We start from the raw sequence: 18,842 nt of genomic DNA on the forward strand, positions 1-18,842 counted from the left end.
CAAGAAATTTCATATTAGGCATCTTCTCCTATATATATATGTGAGCATTTAGGGACATAAACATTTTTTAAAGCAAAGGAATAAGGTGACATAGGCCAATAGACTATTAGCAAATAAAACTCAAATTTACCTTAAATCACAAGTCATGTTGCCATCTGATCAGGAAACATTTGCCTACTACATCACAAATTGCTCACTTCTTTCCAGGAAAGATACAGGACTCCACCAGTGAGAGTTCTAGCTTAACATTGCTCTTTGGAGTTTCATTTACATGCACTAATCAAGCCCAGTAAATGTTAACAATCTTACAGGTATGAACATTTCATGATGATATAATTTGACATTTGTCCTTTCTTACATTTTATAAGTATGCTCAAGTTACAATTAAAAAAAAAAAAAAACAAAAAACAGTTTCCAGTCTAAGATTTTTAATTCCTCTCAATTACACTGGAACATTTTTTGTATTTTAGAAAATCTCATTCATACTATCACTTACAGTTTACTTTTTAAAGTTTATTGAAAGGTCTGAGCATTATCGTCTACACTTTATATATGCTTAAAGCACAAGAGCAATTTTGGAATTTTCACATCCAAAAATGCAAGAACATTAATGTCTAACATCACAAAATAAGCCCTTGGTGCTGGCAGTTCTGAAAGCACATAAATACATCTGCCTCAACAGCAAAGAAGTCTCTAAATCGGGTAAGATTTTGAAATTAAGATTAAATTTCCTGCATAAAGAAACCCTTGTGATTTGATATCATACTGGCAGTGTCATGTTAATAAGGCCATGTGACCAATATTTTAGAAAAGAAAAAAAAAGCCAAAGTAATTTTATAGTAGCAATAGTTTCTTTTTTTATTTTAATATACTTTAGGAAACAATATACAAAGCTGAGCTTTCCCACCATTTCCAGATAACAGAAGGAAGCTCCAATTACACAAATTTAGCGTTTTGTGATGGCTAAGAACAGCAGTCAGCACCAGACTTGAACAGTTAGCTACAACACAAACATCCTTCAAAATGAAATGTCCTAATAGCAAGACAGGTTAAACCAGGGTTTATAACAAATGACAACCACTTGGGAAGTGACTTAATCATTCTTGTTGAATGTCATATTTCATTAAATATCTTATACACAATTTCCTGTTAATATGCTTTAACAAAACCTCCCTTAAGGAATTATTTCAATTAAGTATAAATATTCAACAAGAATAGTTCTGATAAAGAATCCCCAGGTAGTTCAAATTCTAATATGCATTGACCGAAGGAAAAGAAAAATAACAATTTTTTGTTTGTTTTAACATGTTTATTACAACAGATACAATTCACATCTGACTAGCTTTGTTTCCTCTTTCCCCTCCCACAACCATGTTCATTGGGCCATTTCCTTCTATTTGAGCAATCAATGTACTTTCAGCACACATGCCCAGCAGTACTTTTAAGTCCATTCTTACAGGGTGCAAATGGATTTCAATAATTTATACAAACAAGTGGGTTATGCTCAATCACTGCAATTTTAAGCTACTGTACACAGGAATGAAAAGGTTATAGAAAAGTGCCATAGCAACAGTGCCTTAAGAAAGGAGAAAAAGAGGAGCCTTAAAAAAAAATGGATAAAATCAGATCAAGGATTTCAGAGGAAATGGAACACACGGGAAACGAAAAACATTTCTCTGCAAAACAAATGGAGAAGCACTGCTCTTGATCAGGTGCAAGTGTGGAAACAGTTGTTTCATGGTATTTTGTACACTGCCCGTATGGTTCAAAATCGTATCCTTTAGACACAGATCGCCTGGCGCTTGCACTGAATTTTTGAAAATGCAAGATTTCTGAATGATAAATTAACCCCCCAAAATTTTTTTTTTTAAAAAAGCTAATTTTGCAGACAGGTTTACATGTAAAAGGCTAGGTATTTAGCCACCTCAGCATCGATTAGTTTTGGATGTCTAAGCTCTGTTACACATGGCTTCCCATGGCTTCACTCTACAAAACATATTTACAAGGTGAAGAATACATCTACAAGAAATCTACATTTCAAGGGTTTTACAAATCAATCTTGTATCTTTCCCCTGAATTGACTCTCACAGACCCCGTTCCCCTTGTCATTTCCTTTGCCCAGCTTAACGGTCCAAAGTCTACTTAAATGCAGCTCAAAAATGTTAAGATTGGGCAATAAGATTTACAGTTCCTGTACGCAAAACCATGTGCAATTATTCACATCTTCACACCATGAAGGAATTCTGATTTTTTAGCTTTTCAAGTTCCTTAATTTGTTGTCTCAAAAATAGTATCCTGGGGGGGAAAAGAAAGGGCATTAGAACTTGTGTGGTTCATGTAAATGAAACAGAAAAACCAAACAAAACTTTAACTACAAAAATATCTTTAAAAGATAAAATGAGGGCAGCCCGGGTGGCTCAGCAGTTTAACTCTGCCTTCAGCCCAGGGCCTGATCCTGGAGACCGGGATCGAGTCCCACGTCAGGCTCCCTGCATGGAGTCTGCTTCTCCCTCTGCCTTTGTCTCTGCTGCTCTCTCTCATGAATAAATAATTTTTTTTAAATAAATAAAAAATCTTTTAAAAATGTTAAAAAAAAGATAAAATGAATAACTACAATTAAAACTAAGAAATTAAAAATGGATTGGTCTAGGGGCACCTGAGTGGCTGAGTCAGTTGGGTGTCCCAACTCTTGCTTTTGGCTCAGGTCATGATCTTAAGGTCCGGTCCTGAGATCAAACCCCATGGCAGGCTCTGTGCTCAGCAGGGAGTCTGCTCTAAATTCTCTCTCCCTCTGCCCCTCCCCATCTCAAATAAATAAATATTTAAAAATAAATAAATGTGTTAGTCTAGAGTTAAGACAAAATGACCAGTGAATGCATGAAACACTAGGATGACAAAAGTTAGAATGTCTCCTGGTTTTCTAACAATTTCTCAATTAATTTGACTATAAAGACTGATTTTTAAAAATGTCATTTACTGTATCACCACAGATACACACAAAAGGCAGCACATATTAAATATGAGACACATATTTTATTTTATTTCTTTATTCATGAGACATACAGAAGCAGAGACATAGGCAGAGGGAGAAGTAGGTTCCCTGCAGGGAGCCTGATGTGGGACTTGATCCCAGTACCACGGGATCACAACCTGAGCCAAATATGTTTTCTAGGCCACAACAGAATAAGCCTAGAATAAACTAGGTGCAAGAGGCTAATCATTTTGAAGAACAAATTCTCAATATAAACATAGGCTCATAAAGAAAGCTGAGTCAAATTCCAATTAACAAGCATATTTAAAACAAAAAATAAAATAAACTCCACGGCTAACTAGGTTTCCATGAACTTCATAAACCTTCCATGAACTTCTGACCCTTCTTTTCTATGGAGTATGATATTTACTGCCTGTACCAGTGAAATAGGCATAATTATATAGTATTTATAGCTTGGTAATCAGTGTATACTGTTGTCAATAGTTGGGGCAGCAAATAATTTCCTAAAAGTCAAATCACCTGTCTTATTAAGCCAAAATGTAGTCAAGTTTTATGTATGTTTGAAGTCCTTTCAGAGCAATCATAAACAAATCCCAGTTGATATTCAAAATACAACTCCAGAGAATTTAATAAAGGATTAGACAAAAACAGTTTTCAATTTTTACTATAAATGCCAACTTGGTATTTACTAAATATTTGTAGATTCATGTTAAGACTAACTCTACTTGTGACCCAGTGACTTATAAAGATAGGATGTGAGAGGCCCTTAAAAATTTGTCCTTGATTTTATAAGACACATGTAAAAAATATCTGTCCTATTTACTTGGATGTAGATATCCTTGCTTGAGTAGGATACTAGATTAAAAACTGAGAGACAAGAAGAGTTTAAGTGAAAACACCTGAAACAGATATACTTGCTAGACAATTAAATTTCCAAGGGATCTTGGAAAGATCCAAAGACAATGTTAACAGTGATTTGAAATTTCAACTGAAACAAGTATGGCCAGCAACCAAATACTACCCTCAATTGAAGAGGAGACCCTTTATAATTAGTTGCTGTCAACTGTGTTAACAGTTGTTGTTAACATTTAGTTAACATTATATGTTAACAGTGTTATAACATTTCACTATTTAAATACTATTGTACTTTACAGAGTTAGAAGACAAAAGTCTAATGAAGCATCTACCGTGAGTTAGAGAACTAAAATCTAGATGCCATTACCATTCACCAGGATTATTATTAAATTACAAAGTGTAATCATAGTGTGGGGCACCTGGGTGGCTCAGTTGGTTGAGAGTTCAACTCTTTGTTTTGGCTCAGGTCATGATCTTATTATGGGTCTAGAGATCAAGACGTGTTATCAGGCTCCACATTTAGTAGGGAGTCTGCTTAAAGATTCTCTGCCTCTGCTCCCCCCCACCCACCTCACTCACTCACTCTCTTAAATCAATCGTTTTTTAAAAATGCAGTTACAGTGTTATGGAACACGTTCTATCAAAGAGAACTTTAAATTTCAGAAATGAAATTTGATTTATATTCTTCAGTCTGATTTAAGATATACTAAGACAAAAACTTTGTCAGTGAAAAACTTACCTTTGCTCTCGCAAAGTTGCTTGAATTTCACATACTCGGACTAAAGATCTTAAATTTTTTAATTCAGTACAAATTTCTGACATGTGAACACTTCCCATATTATGGGCTTCTTCTCGCAATCTTGATGCCTATAATTAAAGAAATAAAGATCACATACATGCCACAATCACGTACAAAAAAAAAAAACAAAAACCCCAAAACATTAAATTTCTGACAACTTTGTACCAAGATTACAGAATAATCCGCCTTTAAATCCACAAAAATGATAGTGAATCTAAGGGAGAAAAAGGATTTTCTTTAAAAAACTGTCTAATGGTGGAAAGAAGGTATTTTTCCAAGATTTCCCCCTTCAACTTCTGGAGGATATAGTATTTCCAATTTTAGTATTGCATAGCACTAAGGATAGAAGAGCTCATGATTCGTGGTTAATAAGATGCTGAGTCAGCCAGAGTAAAGTTCAGGTGTAACAATGTTAAAAGGGACTTCACTGTATTCTGATGTCATAAGATATGCAATATTACCTCTGTGAACTTAGAGAAAATTTCAGACAGTCAGTAAGCTGCTAAAAGGGAGAAGCCAATGGCAGTTAATTGGAATGTCCAAAGGTCCCTCATTCCAAAGCAAAACTGTTTTCTAACTTCTACTTGCTAGTCTAGTGGAGAGATAGAAGAGTAATAGTATGAACAAGTTCTAAAACTATCAGAGCAGCTGGCTGAGAAGCATCCTGGCTTTAAGCCTCATAACTATTCTAACTGGGTGACTTTGGTATATAATTTATTTGGTCTTAAGGGTCTTCAATGGTAAAATGGGAGAACTCATCTGCACTGCTTAACAGTTTTGAGAAGTGGAGAAAATAAAGCACTCAGCACAGTGCTAAATGCTGAGTATATTAAAATATTTTATGTGAAACCATAAAAAGTTATCTCATAAATGCCCTAAAATAAGTGCTTACCAAATATTTAATTTAATGCACTGACTATAGACAAACTAATTAGACATTACTTTAAATGTAGCTTAAATTCAGTGATCTAGATTAGATTTTCTAGAAGAAATTATATTTTGTCATTCATCCAAAGGTAAAACATCTGCTATGAATCATGTAACATACTTGCTTCTCTGCATGATCTGCAGGCCATCCTTGAACATGTTTTATGAGATTTTCATTGAAGTGTGCTGCTAGCGTAGGTGTTAATGAACATGTAGGTCGGGCAGATGAATTCTGTGGTACAACTGTTGCGTTTGATGCATTACTACTAGAAGTATGATTTGGACCAGGCGATGGACTTCTCTGGCTACTGGAAGAGAAAAAAGAATTGAATGTATAGTATATTTTAAAAAGGAGATACCTAAAAATTGTCAATATCTTCTATTAAATTAAAGATATCCAAATTCCTAAGAAAAATCTGTTATTTTAACATCAAATACATAGAATTTAAAATCCAAAGTGTAGTTATATATCATGTACTCCTTAAACACACTTTTGGGAGGAAAAAGGGCCCTTCTAAGAACACTAATGTCAGTTAAATTTAAACTAATAGTGCTCTTCAAATTTGACAGCAGAACCTGTGATTTTGTATACCAGAAACACTATTCAGAATGTAACTAAGAAATGGTCATATTTTAACAGTTGTAGATATAAGGCACAACTGAGTATTGCATCTTAAGTACATGTAGATAAAGAGGGGGAAAAAAATCTATTGCCTTTGTTTAGTGTCAGAACAAAATACTGAATCAGAGGGTAGATAATGTGAAGCAAAATACAGGCATTTTATTGGACAGCAACAAATGAGTTTAGTGGCAAAATAAGACCCAAAATGACACTCTGAGATAAGTTATCTTCTTTTAAAACTGTATGGTTTGGCTAGGGTTTGGGGATATGGTGGTAAAAACCAAAACTTTAATCACCCAAGTTGATTTCCTACCTGCTTCACCAGACTTGGCTCTGAATGAATTTCAGTTATTTCCAAAAACTAAATCTCCCAAAGGATGAAGAGTTTTCATCACTGAGGATATTTAAAATAATACTGCAGCCTCTAAAGACAATTTAAAAGAAGTATTTCCCAAAAATGTTCTGAGCAATGGCAACATTGCTGGAGTAAGTAGACAGCTTCCCAAGGTGATTATTTTGAAGGGAACAACTCTCATTTGGATGTAAAAGTTCTGAAATGCTTGTTTAGAAAACAACAATAAAAACAACAGTTGAATTATTTTGCTACCTCATAGCAAGAAATCAAAATAGGAAAATCAATCAAATGAAAATCATTTAAAGTTGTATTTGTTAATTAACAAAGAAACATGTAACACAATACAGCCCTATCTGACAAGCACTCCACACAGGGGTCAAAATTGAAGCTCTTAGGAAAACCTGACACATACCAGTTGAGAAATAGTATTTCCCATTTTTGGATTCAGCAATACACTCATATCTAAAACTGCTATGAGGAGGTTAAAAAATGATGTCATTTCCAACAAGTATTATAAAATCAGGTGCCCTCTTTGTACAAGTATGACATATTGTTACTCCTATCATATTCTATTAAGTAAAATCTGAAGAATGACTTTCTTCAAAAAATAAGCTGGCTTCATTACTAGAGACAACAACCTACTTGGAGTAAGATTTGCCTTTGTAAATCTTATAATACATAAAACTTAGGCTAACCATGGATTCTTACAAGATCAAGTTCTATTATACATATATTTTTATAATATTCAAACAATGCAGCATGCAACATTAATGAAAAAATATTTCAACACACATGAACTTACTTTGAGCGCTGAAGACTTCGAGGAGAGACAGGTTCATGACCTTGCTGTTTGTCAGCAGTTACAGGCTGCTGTGTGGCCGATTGTGAAACCGGTCCTTGCTTAACTACTGGAGTACTAACCTGAAATGTCAAAATCTGGTGAGACAGGCTTCTATTATATGCATAAATACCATGGAAAGTACATAAAACCAAAAGTACTATCAATGTGAAGTCTCTTATTTCTATTCTTTAGTAATTTTTAAGATAACATGAGCTGTCCCCTAATTGTTTCATAATTATTAGTGATATAGACATATTTAATTGTGTAAATCATGGTCATCCAGGTCCCCAAATCCATACACCCCTCCAAATCTAGTTGGATAGTCTTAAACTCTGAAAAATCTAGAGACTTCAAGAATTGCAGTTAGATTAAGTTCCCAAAGTTCACAGTTAGAAGAGCCACGTTCATTTTGAGACTAACATAGAATTTCTTCATAAAATGGCCCAGAAGACTTTAAGATTACTTTTTGTAAAGCAGAAGAACACAAACTAGTTCTCTAATGTTGAGCCCAGTTTTCTTTCTAATACACTAAGATAGCTCCTCTGATTCAGTTATTTTTATATCAGTAAAAATTAATGTTACTATATCATACAAATACAGCTGCTCAAATTTAAACCACATATGCAGAGCGTATAGATTGGTCTACCAGTGAATGAGTCAACACTGGAGTGGTCTTCAAAGACATGTTACCCTACAGAGGTGGAACAAGAGGACCATGATTGTCAGTGAGGATATGTACACTACACATACTTACATGCCACAGAAAAAGAAAACAAGTACTTTTAAACACAAGCCCCGAATTAAGGCACGAAGGCAGACAGCCATTTCTGATTAAGTCACATCCTCCAATAATAGTTTTGTTTTTTTCTTCTTTCTTCCTTTTTTTTTTTTAATATTCCCCCAAACAAATCTGGATAGCCTGGCTACATAAAAATCATTTTTATAAGCATTTTTATAAGGTCTACTTAATACTGAATTCCCACTTAAAAAAAAATTTGATGCCCATATACATAAGGGATTTGAAATGCTAATCTTATAACTGATTGTAAAACTTTACAATCACTTTTAGTCATTATTTATTGTACTCCTAAGATACTACACCCTGATGAGTTTTAAGCTCTAAGAAGATCTCCTTTGTTGAAACAATTTTTTCCTTCTCTCACAAAGTGCAAACAGTATGAAATTGCAGAATAGACTAATTTCTTTTTAAATTTTGAGTTAAATGTATCAATCCAGACTGACCCTAAAATGAGTTTAGATAAATGACTTAAATAGGGAAGGGATAAGCTAAGGAAGACCTAAAAGCTGTCCTAGCATCAATTTCAAGTTATCTTTCAATACGTTTTTATTTTTAGGCTTCTGTGAAAAAGCCTAAAGCTTTAAGCCTTAACTTTATTTCAATATAAAATTTTGGCAAGACCCCTGGTTGGCTTAGTAGGTAGAGCATTCGACTCTTGGATCTCAGGGTTGTGAGTTCGAGCCCCACAATAAGCGTAGAGATTGCTTAAAAATAAAATCTTAGGGATCCCTGGGTGGCGCAGTGGTTTAGCACCTGCCTTTGGCCCAGGGCGTGATCCTGGAGACCCGGGATCGAATCCCACGTTGGGCTCCTGGTGCGTGGAGCCTGCTTCTCCCTCTGCCTATGTCTCTGCCTCTCTCTCTGTGTGACTATCATAAATAAATAAAAAATAAAAAAAATAAAATAAAAAAAATAATAAAATCTTAAAAAAAAAAAAAATCTTCAGGGGATTCCTGGGTGGCTCTGCGGTTTGGCACCTGCCTTTGGCCCAGGGCCTGGTTCTGGAGTCCCAGGATCGAGTCCCACGTCGGGCTCCCTACATGGATCCTGCTTCTCTCTCTGCCTGCCTCTCTCTCTCTCTCTCTCTCTCTCTGTGTCTCTCATGAATAAATAAATAAATTCTTAAAAAAAAAAAGTTCCTTCTTAAAAAAAAAAAATCTTCAGCATAAAGGATTGAAATAGCCTACTTTTTAACTAAAAAGAATTTCTTAAATTTACCATTAAGAAAAAAAACTGCAATTTGTGCATATACCAACTTCCAAATCTTTTAATGTTTTGCTGGTAATAGGACTACAAAGCAAAGAATGAGTATGACTAAGATTTGCTTAAGAAATTTTGGGTAAGGGATACCTGGGTAGCTCAGCAGGTAAGCGTCTGCCTTCCACCTAGAGTGTGATCCCAGAGTACTGGGATCAAGTCCCACATCGGGCTCCCTGCATGGAGCCTGCTTGTCCCTCTGCCTGTGTTTCTGCCTTTCTCTGTGTCTCTCACGAATAAATAAAATCTTAAAAAAAAAAAAAATTTGGGCAAGACTCAAATGATATAGTATAAAATCTGAAGGCAGTGTTGTTAAGGTCTGGTTTATATTCCAGTAAGAAGAGACCAGCAATTTTCTAACATCTCTGAGGAGCCATTCATGCAAACTTTTGCTTGGAGAAACACAGGTAGTATAAGCTTAGTAAAATGGATTCTGTGTTCAGAAAGACCTAGGCCTTAAATTCTGATTCCACCACAAAAACTGGATTTAACTGAAGGCTTAATTCTCTTATCTATTAAATGAAGCAAATAGTAGTTGATTCTCATGATGTGAAGTTAAATATAATACTATTAAGCTCTTAGCACAGAAATGGATTCATTTCTAAAATAAAAGTATGGGAGGAAAGCCACTGGAAAACAGGTTATATCTTTTAAAAAGTTAAAAAACTCTACAAATATTAAGACAATTATTTTATCCTTCTTTATCCCACTCTTCCTCCAGGTCACAAATCTCAGCCAGTAAGAGAAAACAATCAGCGTATAAAAGTAACACATATGATGGGGGTGCCTAGGTGGCTCAGTCAGTTATGTGTCTGACTTCCCGGTACTAGGATCAAGCCGCCAGTGAGCTCCCGGCTCAGCAAGGGGTCTGCTTCTCCCTCTGCCCTCCCCCCCCATACCCTCTCTGTAAATAAATAAATATAATTTTTAATTAAAAAAATGTTTAAAAGTAGCATAGATGCAACTCCCTCTAGAGTCCTCAATTTACTGAGACTAACCTGCATCTAAGCTGACCCATCATTCACTCCACCACTACTACACGTTCTCAAAGAGGGCTTTTCCTACAATAGAGAGTCTAAAACATTAAACTTGTTTTTCCAGAAGTGAGTGCTTTCGTGCTTTCTTTTCCAAATTTCCCTCAAAAGCAACATACCTTTGGCTGTGATGAAACAGGAGGAGTACTAATCAAAGGTTTGATAGGGACTGTGTTAGTCTGAGGTGTGCTTATTCTTGGAGACACATACGATCTTGGGGATGATGCATCAGAAGTTAAAGACATTGGAGACTGATTAGATGGCTGAGCTGTGAAAAAGTAAAGCAATAAATTAATTCCAAATAAACCAAAACTTCCGTAATATATATGTAGAGGTCTTTCCATCCCTCTACATGCCCCCTGAACACCAGACAGAACACTTAACTGTTTAAAGTCAGAATCTGAAATACTCACTGGAGTCATGGACTAAAAACGAGCTGTGAATTAGAGAAGCACATCCAATGTATGCCTCCTCCAACCTGTTTTTTCAGGCTGAAGCAAGAAGGTAAGCCTGAACTATTCTCACATGGAAGGCATCCTCACCATTCTTATTTGTTCTTTCTTATTCTATATTTAGGCCTGGTTATACCCCTTTATCTCCTGCCTCATGAGGATAACCAGAGAGTTAAGTCTTTGCACTATTATATTTCAATTTCAGAATAAGTGTTTCTGCTCAGTTTATTAGTTTTCAGAATTGGGGCAGGGGGACAAGTCAAAGTGACCAATTCATTTCTTCTTTGTTCCTATATATGCCTCTTTCCATTGGAGGTTTCATGGAGAAGAGAAATAGGTAATTTAAGACAGGACTTGAGCATTTCTGTATCCTGTGGTCAGTCAAAAATCATTAAACATCAAATGTGAACCAAACCAACACTTAAAATATATTCAATGTTTCATAAAAATTGAGGACCTATCAGTTTACACTCAGCTTTAGAGTACATTGACAACTTAAAGTCTGAATTAAATATGTATTACAGATTTAATGGCAATACTGCAAGATAAATGTCAATGTTTGCCTCATCTGGAAAAAAAAATACTGTATATACTAGTGTTAGAAAAAAAAATCATCAAACATCAGGGGTGTTTGAGTGGCTCAATAGGTTGGGCATCTGCCTTCTGCTCAGGTCATGGTCTCAGGGTCCCAGGATTGAGCCCCACATTAGGCTCCCTGCTCAGCAGAAAGTCTGTTTCTCCCCGCCCTCATGTACATTCTCTCAAATAAATAAATAAATAAATAAAATTAAAAACAAATTACAGGATCCTGTAAAACAAACATCAAATTGTTATAGCTAGTCTCTTCAGAAACCAAAAAGTTTTACCATGAACCCCCTGCTCCAAATTAATATACAATTCTCACAATACCTAAGAAAATGAATACCTTGTGTAGAGAGCTGAGCAGCTTGAGAAATCAAAGAAGTTATGTTGAAAGCAGATGGTCCAGCAGTAAGAAACTTATGAATTATAGACTGCAATGAGGCTTGTGTCACAGCTGCTGTAAGAACTAAACACATATCTTAAATTAAAATAAAAACATAGTGGCACAGTATGGTATTAGTAACAACTTGAAAACTAAAAAAAACCCCAAAGAAACTGCAGTGTTTCAAACTAGAACTCTCAAAATAAAAATCTGTAAGATGGTAATAAAATGGGTCCAGAGATAGGAAATGATCAGAGGTAGAAGAAATTTAATGGTTTTTTTTGTAAAGGAAAACAGTAGTTTTCCTTTGCATTAAAATTTGTGTTCAATTTAAGAAACTCCGGAGACTTTTTAAAAACAGTAAAGAGTGTTCCCTGGAAATTCTGATTATACCAGAAATCTATTCATCAATAGCTAAAGGGCTTTTGTAGGTTACCTGAAATTAAAAAGATAAAGGGTAGTTATTTCATGTGAATGCTTTACTAAACAAAGTGACCATTAAAACCCTACATTAGGGCAGCCCAGGTGGCTCAGCGGTTTAGTGCCTGCCTTCAGCCCAGGGCATGATCCTGGAGACCCGGGATCGAGTCCCATGTCAGGCTCCCTGCATGGAGCCTGCTTCTCCATCTGCCTGTGTCTTTGCCTCTCTTTCTCTCTGTGCCTCTCATGAATAAATAAATAAAATCTTTAAAAATAAAATAAAATAAAACCCTACATTAATACCCACTCCAACAATCTTTTAAAGAACAGACATTAAATAAAAGAAGCTAGGTAATTTAGGAACATCATTTATTTTCAAAGCACAAGATCCTTTATTATTGACATTTTCTTATGCTATCATCTCTTCAAACTGCATAAAGTCCTACTTTCCCTAGTAAAACATGTACCTATCAAATAGAATGGCACAGTTATCTTAAGAGAATAAAATCAAAATGCAAGAAAGTACAGTAAGAACAAAATTATTGACCAACTAGCGTGAAATAGCTCCATTTTTAAGATAAAGGAAGAACTTAACCATTTAGCACTACTGTTAAATATATTATGTAACAATGTACACATACTGAAATGGACTATTCTAAACAGAAAATTTTAAAATGCTCTTAAGACTGTTTGAATTTGAATAGCTTGTCAATTAAAACTATATCCACTTTTATTCAGACTTCTTTGATGTTGCTAGCTAAATAGCATACTGAAAAGCAAAGTTGGAATTAACAATATGCTAGAATTTAAGTGTTTTTATATCAGTTTTTAGAAATGCTCTTTAATTAAAAAAAAAAAAAGACATTTATTATACACATTAAGCAGACAGAATAGCTTTATCTCTGGTAAATACCGTACACAGCAAGTCTTGAAAAATATACAGAGAAAAAAAAAAAGAAAAATATACAGGAAAAATCCAAGTACTACTAACTTAATTACAATACCAAAGGTTTTCAACAACCATGAGGTTATGATATGAATTTCAAAGAATGACGCTCAAATGTGAATTTCAAAATGAAACAAAAGACCACTCCTAAATTGGGGAATTTACTAACGACACGAAGCAAATAATAATAATAAAACTGTTACCAATTTACCTTCATTTATTTTGGATATGTCCACATTAGAATTATTAAGTTGCAGCGTGGCTTGCAAAGCAGGAAGCAGCTGTCTGAGAAGGTTGGGGTCCTGAAGTAATGGAGGTATCGGTGACTGTGGAACAGGAGAAACAGGGATTGCTGACGCAGATGTTGGAGGTGCAGATGTGGGATTCAGTCCAGAGGCAGAGGATGTGGAAGGAGTTGTGCAAGAATGTGATACAGATTTGTCTCCTGGTGCAGACTCTAAGTAAAAAGGAGATAACAAGGCTGAAAAAAAACTACTTGGAGAAAACTAGAACCAACATCAAAAGAGCAACTTTCATGTGCCAAACACCAAAAAAAACTACTTGGAGAAAACTAGAACCAACATCGAAAGAGCAACTTTCATGTGCCAAACACCCAACTCAAGTAATTTCATTCCATCTTCCCAAGGTGACACAGGGAGGGGGCTCAGTAAAGATCTACCTACTTAGAATAATAGGGTTAAGTATTTTTATATCCCAATTTCACAGGTGAGAAAACTAAACAAGAAAGATTATGTAACTTGCTTGAAATCACAAAACTTGGTAAAGCAGTGATTCTGCTATATTCATGTCTGATTCTAAAAGTCTCATGTTCTGTTTACTGGTAATGCTGTTTCAAACACAGTTATGTATTAACTACACGTTCAAATAAGCTTCTATTAAGATAAAGGTACAATACAATTCTCCTGGACTTAATTTAAGGTGAAAATGTTTATGACCACAGTAAGAGCCCTCCAAAACATGACAATGACCAGAAAACAAATCAGGATTTAACACCATGGCGAGCACCTCCAATATAGGCTACAGATCAGAAGAATGAAACTCCAACTTTGAACTTTCATACTTAACAATTGAGTTTCCAGATTACATACTTTCCTTCTATAAATATATCTATTTGTCACATTTAAAACTTATTAGCACTAGAAATGATGCTTTTTTAATAGCAACCCATCCACAATACATATATTCAGTATTTTAAATAAACCAAAAATAAATAAATAAATAAAACATGCACGGAAAATGGTCATTATCTGAAAGCTATAATTGCAAATTACATATATAGAGTCAATGCAATCGCAATCAAAACTCCAAAAGCATTTTTGGCAGTATTTGAGAAGTTGATTCTATTAACTTATTTGAAAAAGGTAAGGGCTAGTACGGCCATGAAGTTCATGAAAAAAAAAGAACACAGCTAGTGAAATGTGTCTTGCCAGTATAAAAACTCACAATTGAAAGAAACCAATATAAGGTCGATTAAACTTCTGTTATGTGTCTTTAGAACTAGAAGATGAAAACAAGAAGGTATCTTTGACATCTAGACGCAGAAAACTACAAAAAGCAAACCAATTACATTCAAAGCACAGATAAGTATTCTAAGGAACTCCTATAATCAGAAAAGACAAACTACACGAAAGAAAAATGAACAAAAGATGAAATAAAGACATTTCCCAGAAGAAACTGGAATGGCTTTACAATTTTTATAATAATACAATGCTTGTTTCTATTTTAGCACAAAACTAGAAACAAACTAAATGTTCACCAACAGAAAGATGAACACTGTACTTTCATACCATGGAATATTACTAATATAATAACTTTAAAGAAAGAAAAAAAGAGGAACAGAGGACCCCTGGATAAAAATATTAAAACAACTAATCAAGATGTTCATGCATATGCTTACAATACTGGCCTAAATATGAAGATTTGCTAAAAATCTTTAATTTTCCATACACACCTATTTCTTGAAGATTTTCAAGTTTGTGTGTGTGTGTGTGTGTGTGTGTGTGTGTATATATATATATATATATATATATCTCCCAAATTAAGACTATTATATGATGTATAAAAGTTGCAGGAATACTGCATCTGAATATTACACTGCTACCTAGTAACTGCAAATCCTCATTTCCAATTCTAAGAACTAAACATTTATTAATCTTCATGTCCCCACAGAAGCTGGGAATTACTAGTAAACCTGTCAGTTCTTACATTTATGATGACAGTTTTCTCCAGATCATACTCCTTAAGGGTCAGCTTAGGGGCATTCCTGATTAATGTTTAAAATGAAAACAAGTTCTGCATTTTTACTTTCTGCATGAACCATCAAATTAGTGCTTACATACCTCTGAAATGATCCTTACTCTTTTGTTACTTTTATTGTGGCTTTCTTCTGTTTTTTAACGTATTCTGATGCTGCTCAATCTATCCACACATTTTTAAAATAAGCACAGCTTAAAAAACTCTTGAGTGCTGCCCTTTAATCCAAAAAAGGAAACACCCCAGAAAAGAAAACTATACATATTACCATAAAGAAATAAAGTAACAAAAACTAAATATCCTTAACTCTTAGTTTTAGTAAGTTTGTTTACTCTAAGATAAATTTCTTTTGAAGTTCTGTCAAAGAAGATCACTGAAGAGTAGTATGGAAACCAGGTGATCCTGCTTAATATCTAGGAGACCCTTGAACAGGCAACATCTTTAAAGGCCAGAATTTTTCTATTAAAAGGTTTGAGTATCAGTTTTCAGCAGAAAGCTTATCAGAATTATCTATAAAGCTAAAAACAAAACAAAACAAAACAAAACAGATACCTGGGCTCCACTCTAATGAACCTGGGGAGGCCCAGGCATATGTTGAAGTTGTAAGAATTCTATAGGTGATTCTGACACCCTAGTTGATTCTGAAAAAACAGGTTAGAGCTTTCAAGGTTGCTTTTCACCTTAAAAACCAAAGGAAACAAAACCAAAACAAAGCAGCATAGCACAAAGGTACAGGAGTGAGTGGAATTAAGGATAAGATGCAAGACAGAAAAGCTAAATCATTTTTCCCAGGTAGGTCTCCTATTTTTTCCATTGAGGTATAACAGACATACAACATTCTAGTAGTGTCAGGTGTTCAACATTCTTATCTACATATACTGCAAAATGATCTCCAAACAGTTACAAAATTATTTTTCTTGCTATGAGAACTTTCAAGACTTAGTTGAAAATATGCAACAGTATTATTATGCACATTATGTCCCCATTGCTTTATAACTGGAAGTTTGTATCTTCTGACTTCCTTCACTTATTTCTTCCCAGCAACCACCAAGCTGTGTGCTCTGTATCTATACACTTGGTTTTGGTTTTTTAGACTCTTCACATATATAAGTATTTCCACACTATTTTAATAATAGCTCCACTCACCTTGTCTCCCTATAAAGACACATCCATACAAATGCTCTTCCAAAACATGTTATATGTTAAACATTTTACATATTACTTTCCTCAATCTATATATATAACTGAGAACAATGTACTGAGTTTAATAATATAAATATGGGATCCCTGGGTGGCGCAGCGGTTTGGCGCCTGCCTTTGGCCCAGGGTGCGATCCTGGAGACCCAGGATCGAATCCCACATCAGGCTCCCGGTGCATGGAGCCTGCTTCTCCCTCTGCCTGTGTCTCTGCCTCTCTCTCTCTCTCTCTGTGACTATCATAAATAAATAAAAATTAAAAAAAAATTTAATAATATAAATATAAAATGCTACTCTGTAAGGTAGTCTTAAAATATTACTAAAGAAAGGTATTGGTTGGGTACCTCTCCTGTGTTTTGAATGCCCTAAAAGAGATCTATTAACGTTACCCAGTATCTTCTATTATATAGTTTATTGTCTTTCCTTTCTTGCAGAACTTTAACAACTTCAGTAGGGGGATTTTGTTGTATTTATCTCTATAGCCCTGGTACGAGAGGACATGACACCAAGATGGCATCAACATGTACTTGTTGAATGGGTACCTGATCCTGCAGTAAAGGCCCAGGTCCACGTACATGCATTCTCCCTCTAATCTCTAAGTATAGAATTTATGATAATACGGAGGAAAGTCTAAGATCTCCATCCTAAATAACTGACAATTACAGCTTTATGCTACTTTCATAAAAGTAAGGAACTATATGTAGTCTTAGAGATAAATTTAACTTATTTAAACTTATTTTAAATAACCCTATAAAATACTCAACCTTTCTTTTTAAAAAACACAGAGAGGAAATGGAACTATTTGGAATAAACAGTAATGTCATCAAATATATATTTTTATCAAACTAAACAAATAAAAACTTGGGTCTTTCAAAATAAAGACCAAGAAGTAAATGTAGGTAAAAGAACAGTTTTTGCATTACAAAGCCATTTCTATAGGCTCTTCCACTTTTAAAGAATATCATCCTCCAGTCTCATTCCTTAAATGTAAACTCTCCCCAAGCAAATCTAGGTTCCTTTGAGCATTTTTTTCAATCTCTTACACACCTATTTTAAACTTAAACTAAGTCACTTTCCCTTCTGATTATTTCTAAGACTTACAGATCTCTAACCAACTCTTTACTATAAACTTTAAAATTTTATCCTCTCATTTTTGGTATATATGCTTTGACAAAATTTTTCTTTCCCCTTATACTTGTATGAATTATTCACTTACATTTCCAATGCTTACCAGTAGGGGGCATAATCTACTAAAGACTAAACTTCAGAGTCACCTAAAAATCTGTTACTATACCCTAATTCTTTTATGGTTTAAAGTTAATATTCACCTCTTCTAAATCTAGGCCCCCATCCAAAATATCCAAGAGCATAAACCAAAGTCAAAATCTATTTTTGACCTACATTTTTCTGGCACGCCAAATAATTCCTTCTAGATCTACAATAAGATCTAAAGACACTGCACTTAAAAAGGGTAGAAGGTACCATACTACATTTCTAATCATTAATTTCCTCTGATGCTTGGAGAGTTGCTGTAATAATATTCAGGGGAACATGTGAACAAAGCTCAAACTACTGTTGCAAGAAGGGCAGTTTGTTTTGTTCTGTTTTGTAGTAATGGTGTTACACTGAAGATTACAACATGGGGAAGTTACAAAGGAAACAAAGTATTCAAAAGTAGTAGGAAAAAAATGTAATAATAAGGTACCTAGGTGGCAGTAACCTGGTATATAATCTGTGATTTTCACTTATTTTTAATTTGATAATTCATGAATATGTTAAATCACATATCCACCCAGAACCTTTTCTATGCATTTTACAAACGTACAGAAATATGGTGATGTAAAATATGTTAAGATATATTTTTGCACCTTGCTTTTTTATTCAACTGAGGAAATCTTTATGCTATACATGTAAAGGATAAACATACTCTGAAATTTATTCATGAGAGACACAGAAAGAGAGGCAGAGACACAGGCAGAGGGAGAAGCAGGCTCCTCGCAGGGAGCCTGATGTGGGACTTGATCCCAGATCCCGGGGTCACGATCTGAGCCGAAGCAGGTGCCCAACCATGAGCCACCCAAGCATCCCCGTATTGAAACTTTTAACAG

At 34.7% G+C, this 18,842-nt stretch overlaps 1 protein-coding gene across 3 annotated transcripts in view; it reads right to left on the reverse strand.

The window, feature by feature from the left end:
• Nucleotides 1-832: 832 nt before the first annotated feature.
• The window catches only part of WAC (WW domain containing adaptor with coiled-coil), an 83,788-nt gene continuing 65,778 nt past the window's right edge, over nucleotides 833-18,842 (reverse strand). For all 3 annotated transcript variants that reach the window (XM_077896970.1, XM_077896972.1, XM_077896971.1), the window contains exons 8-14: nucleotides 13,475-13,720; nucleotides 11,859-11,981; nucleotides 10,601-10,749; nucleotides 7,353-7,471; nucleotides 5,695-5,881; nucleotides 4,587-4,714; nucleotides 833-2,295 (exon numbers count right to left, since the gene is read on the reverse strand). In XM_077896970.1, the coding sequence (XP_077753096.1) occupies nucleotides 2,226-2,295; nucleotides 4,587-4,714; nucleotides 5,695-5,881; nucleotides 7,353-7,471; nucleotides 10,601-10,749; nucleotides 11,859-11,981; nucleotides 13,475-13,720 (1,022 nt within the window). In that variant the 3' untranslated portion in view covers nucleotides 833-2,225. The remainder of the gene's footprint in view (nucleotides 2,296-4,586; nucleotides 4,715-5,694; nucleotides 5,882-7,352; nucleotides 7,472-10,600; nucleotides 10,750-11,858; nucleotides 11,982-13,474; nucleotides 13,721-18,842) is intronic.

This window comes from Canis aureus, chromosome 5 (genome assembly GCF_053574225.1).
Source record: "Canis aureus isolate CA01 chromosome 5, VMU_Caureus_v.1.0, whole genome shotgun sequence".
Taxonomy (NCBI): domain Eukaryota; kingdom Metazoa; phylum Chordata; class Mammalia; order Carnivora; family Canidae; genus Canis; species Canis aureus.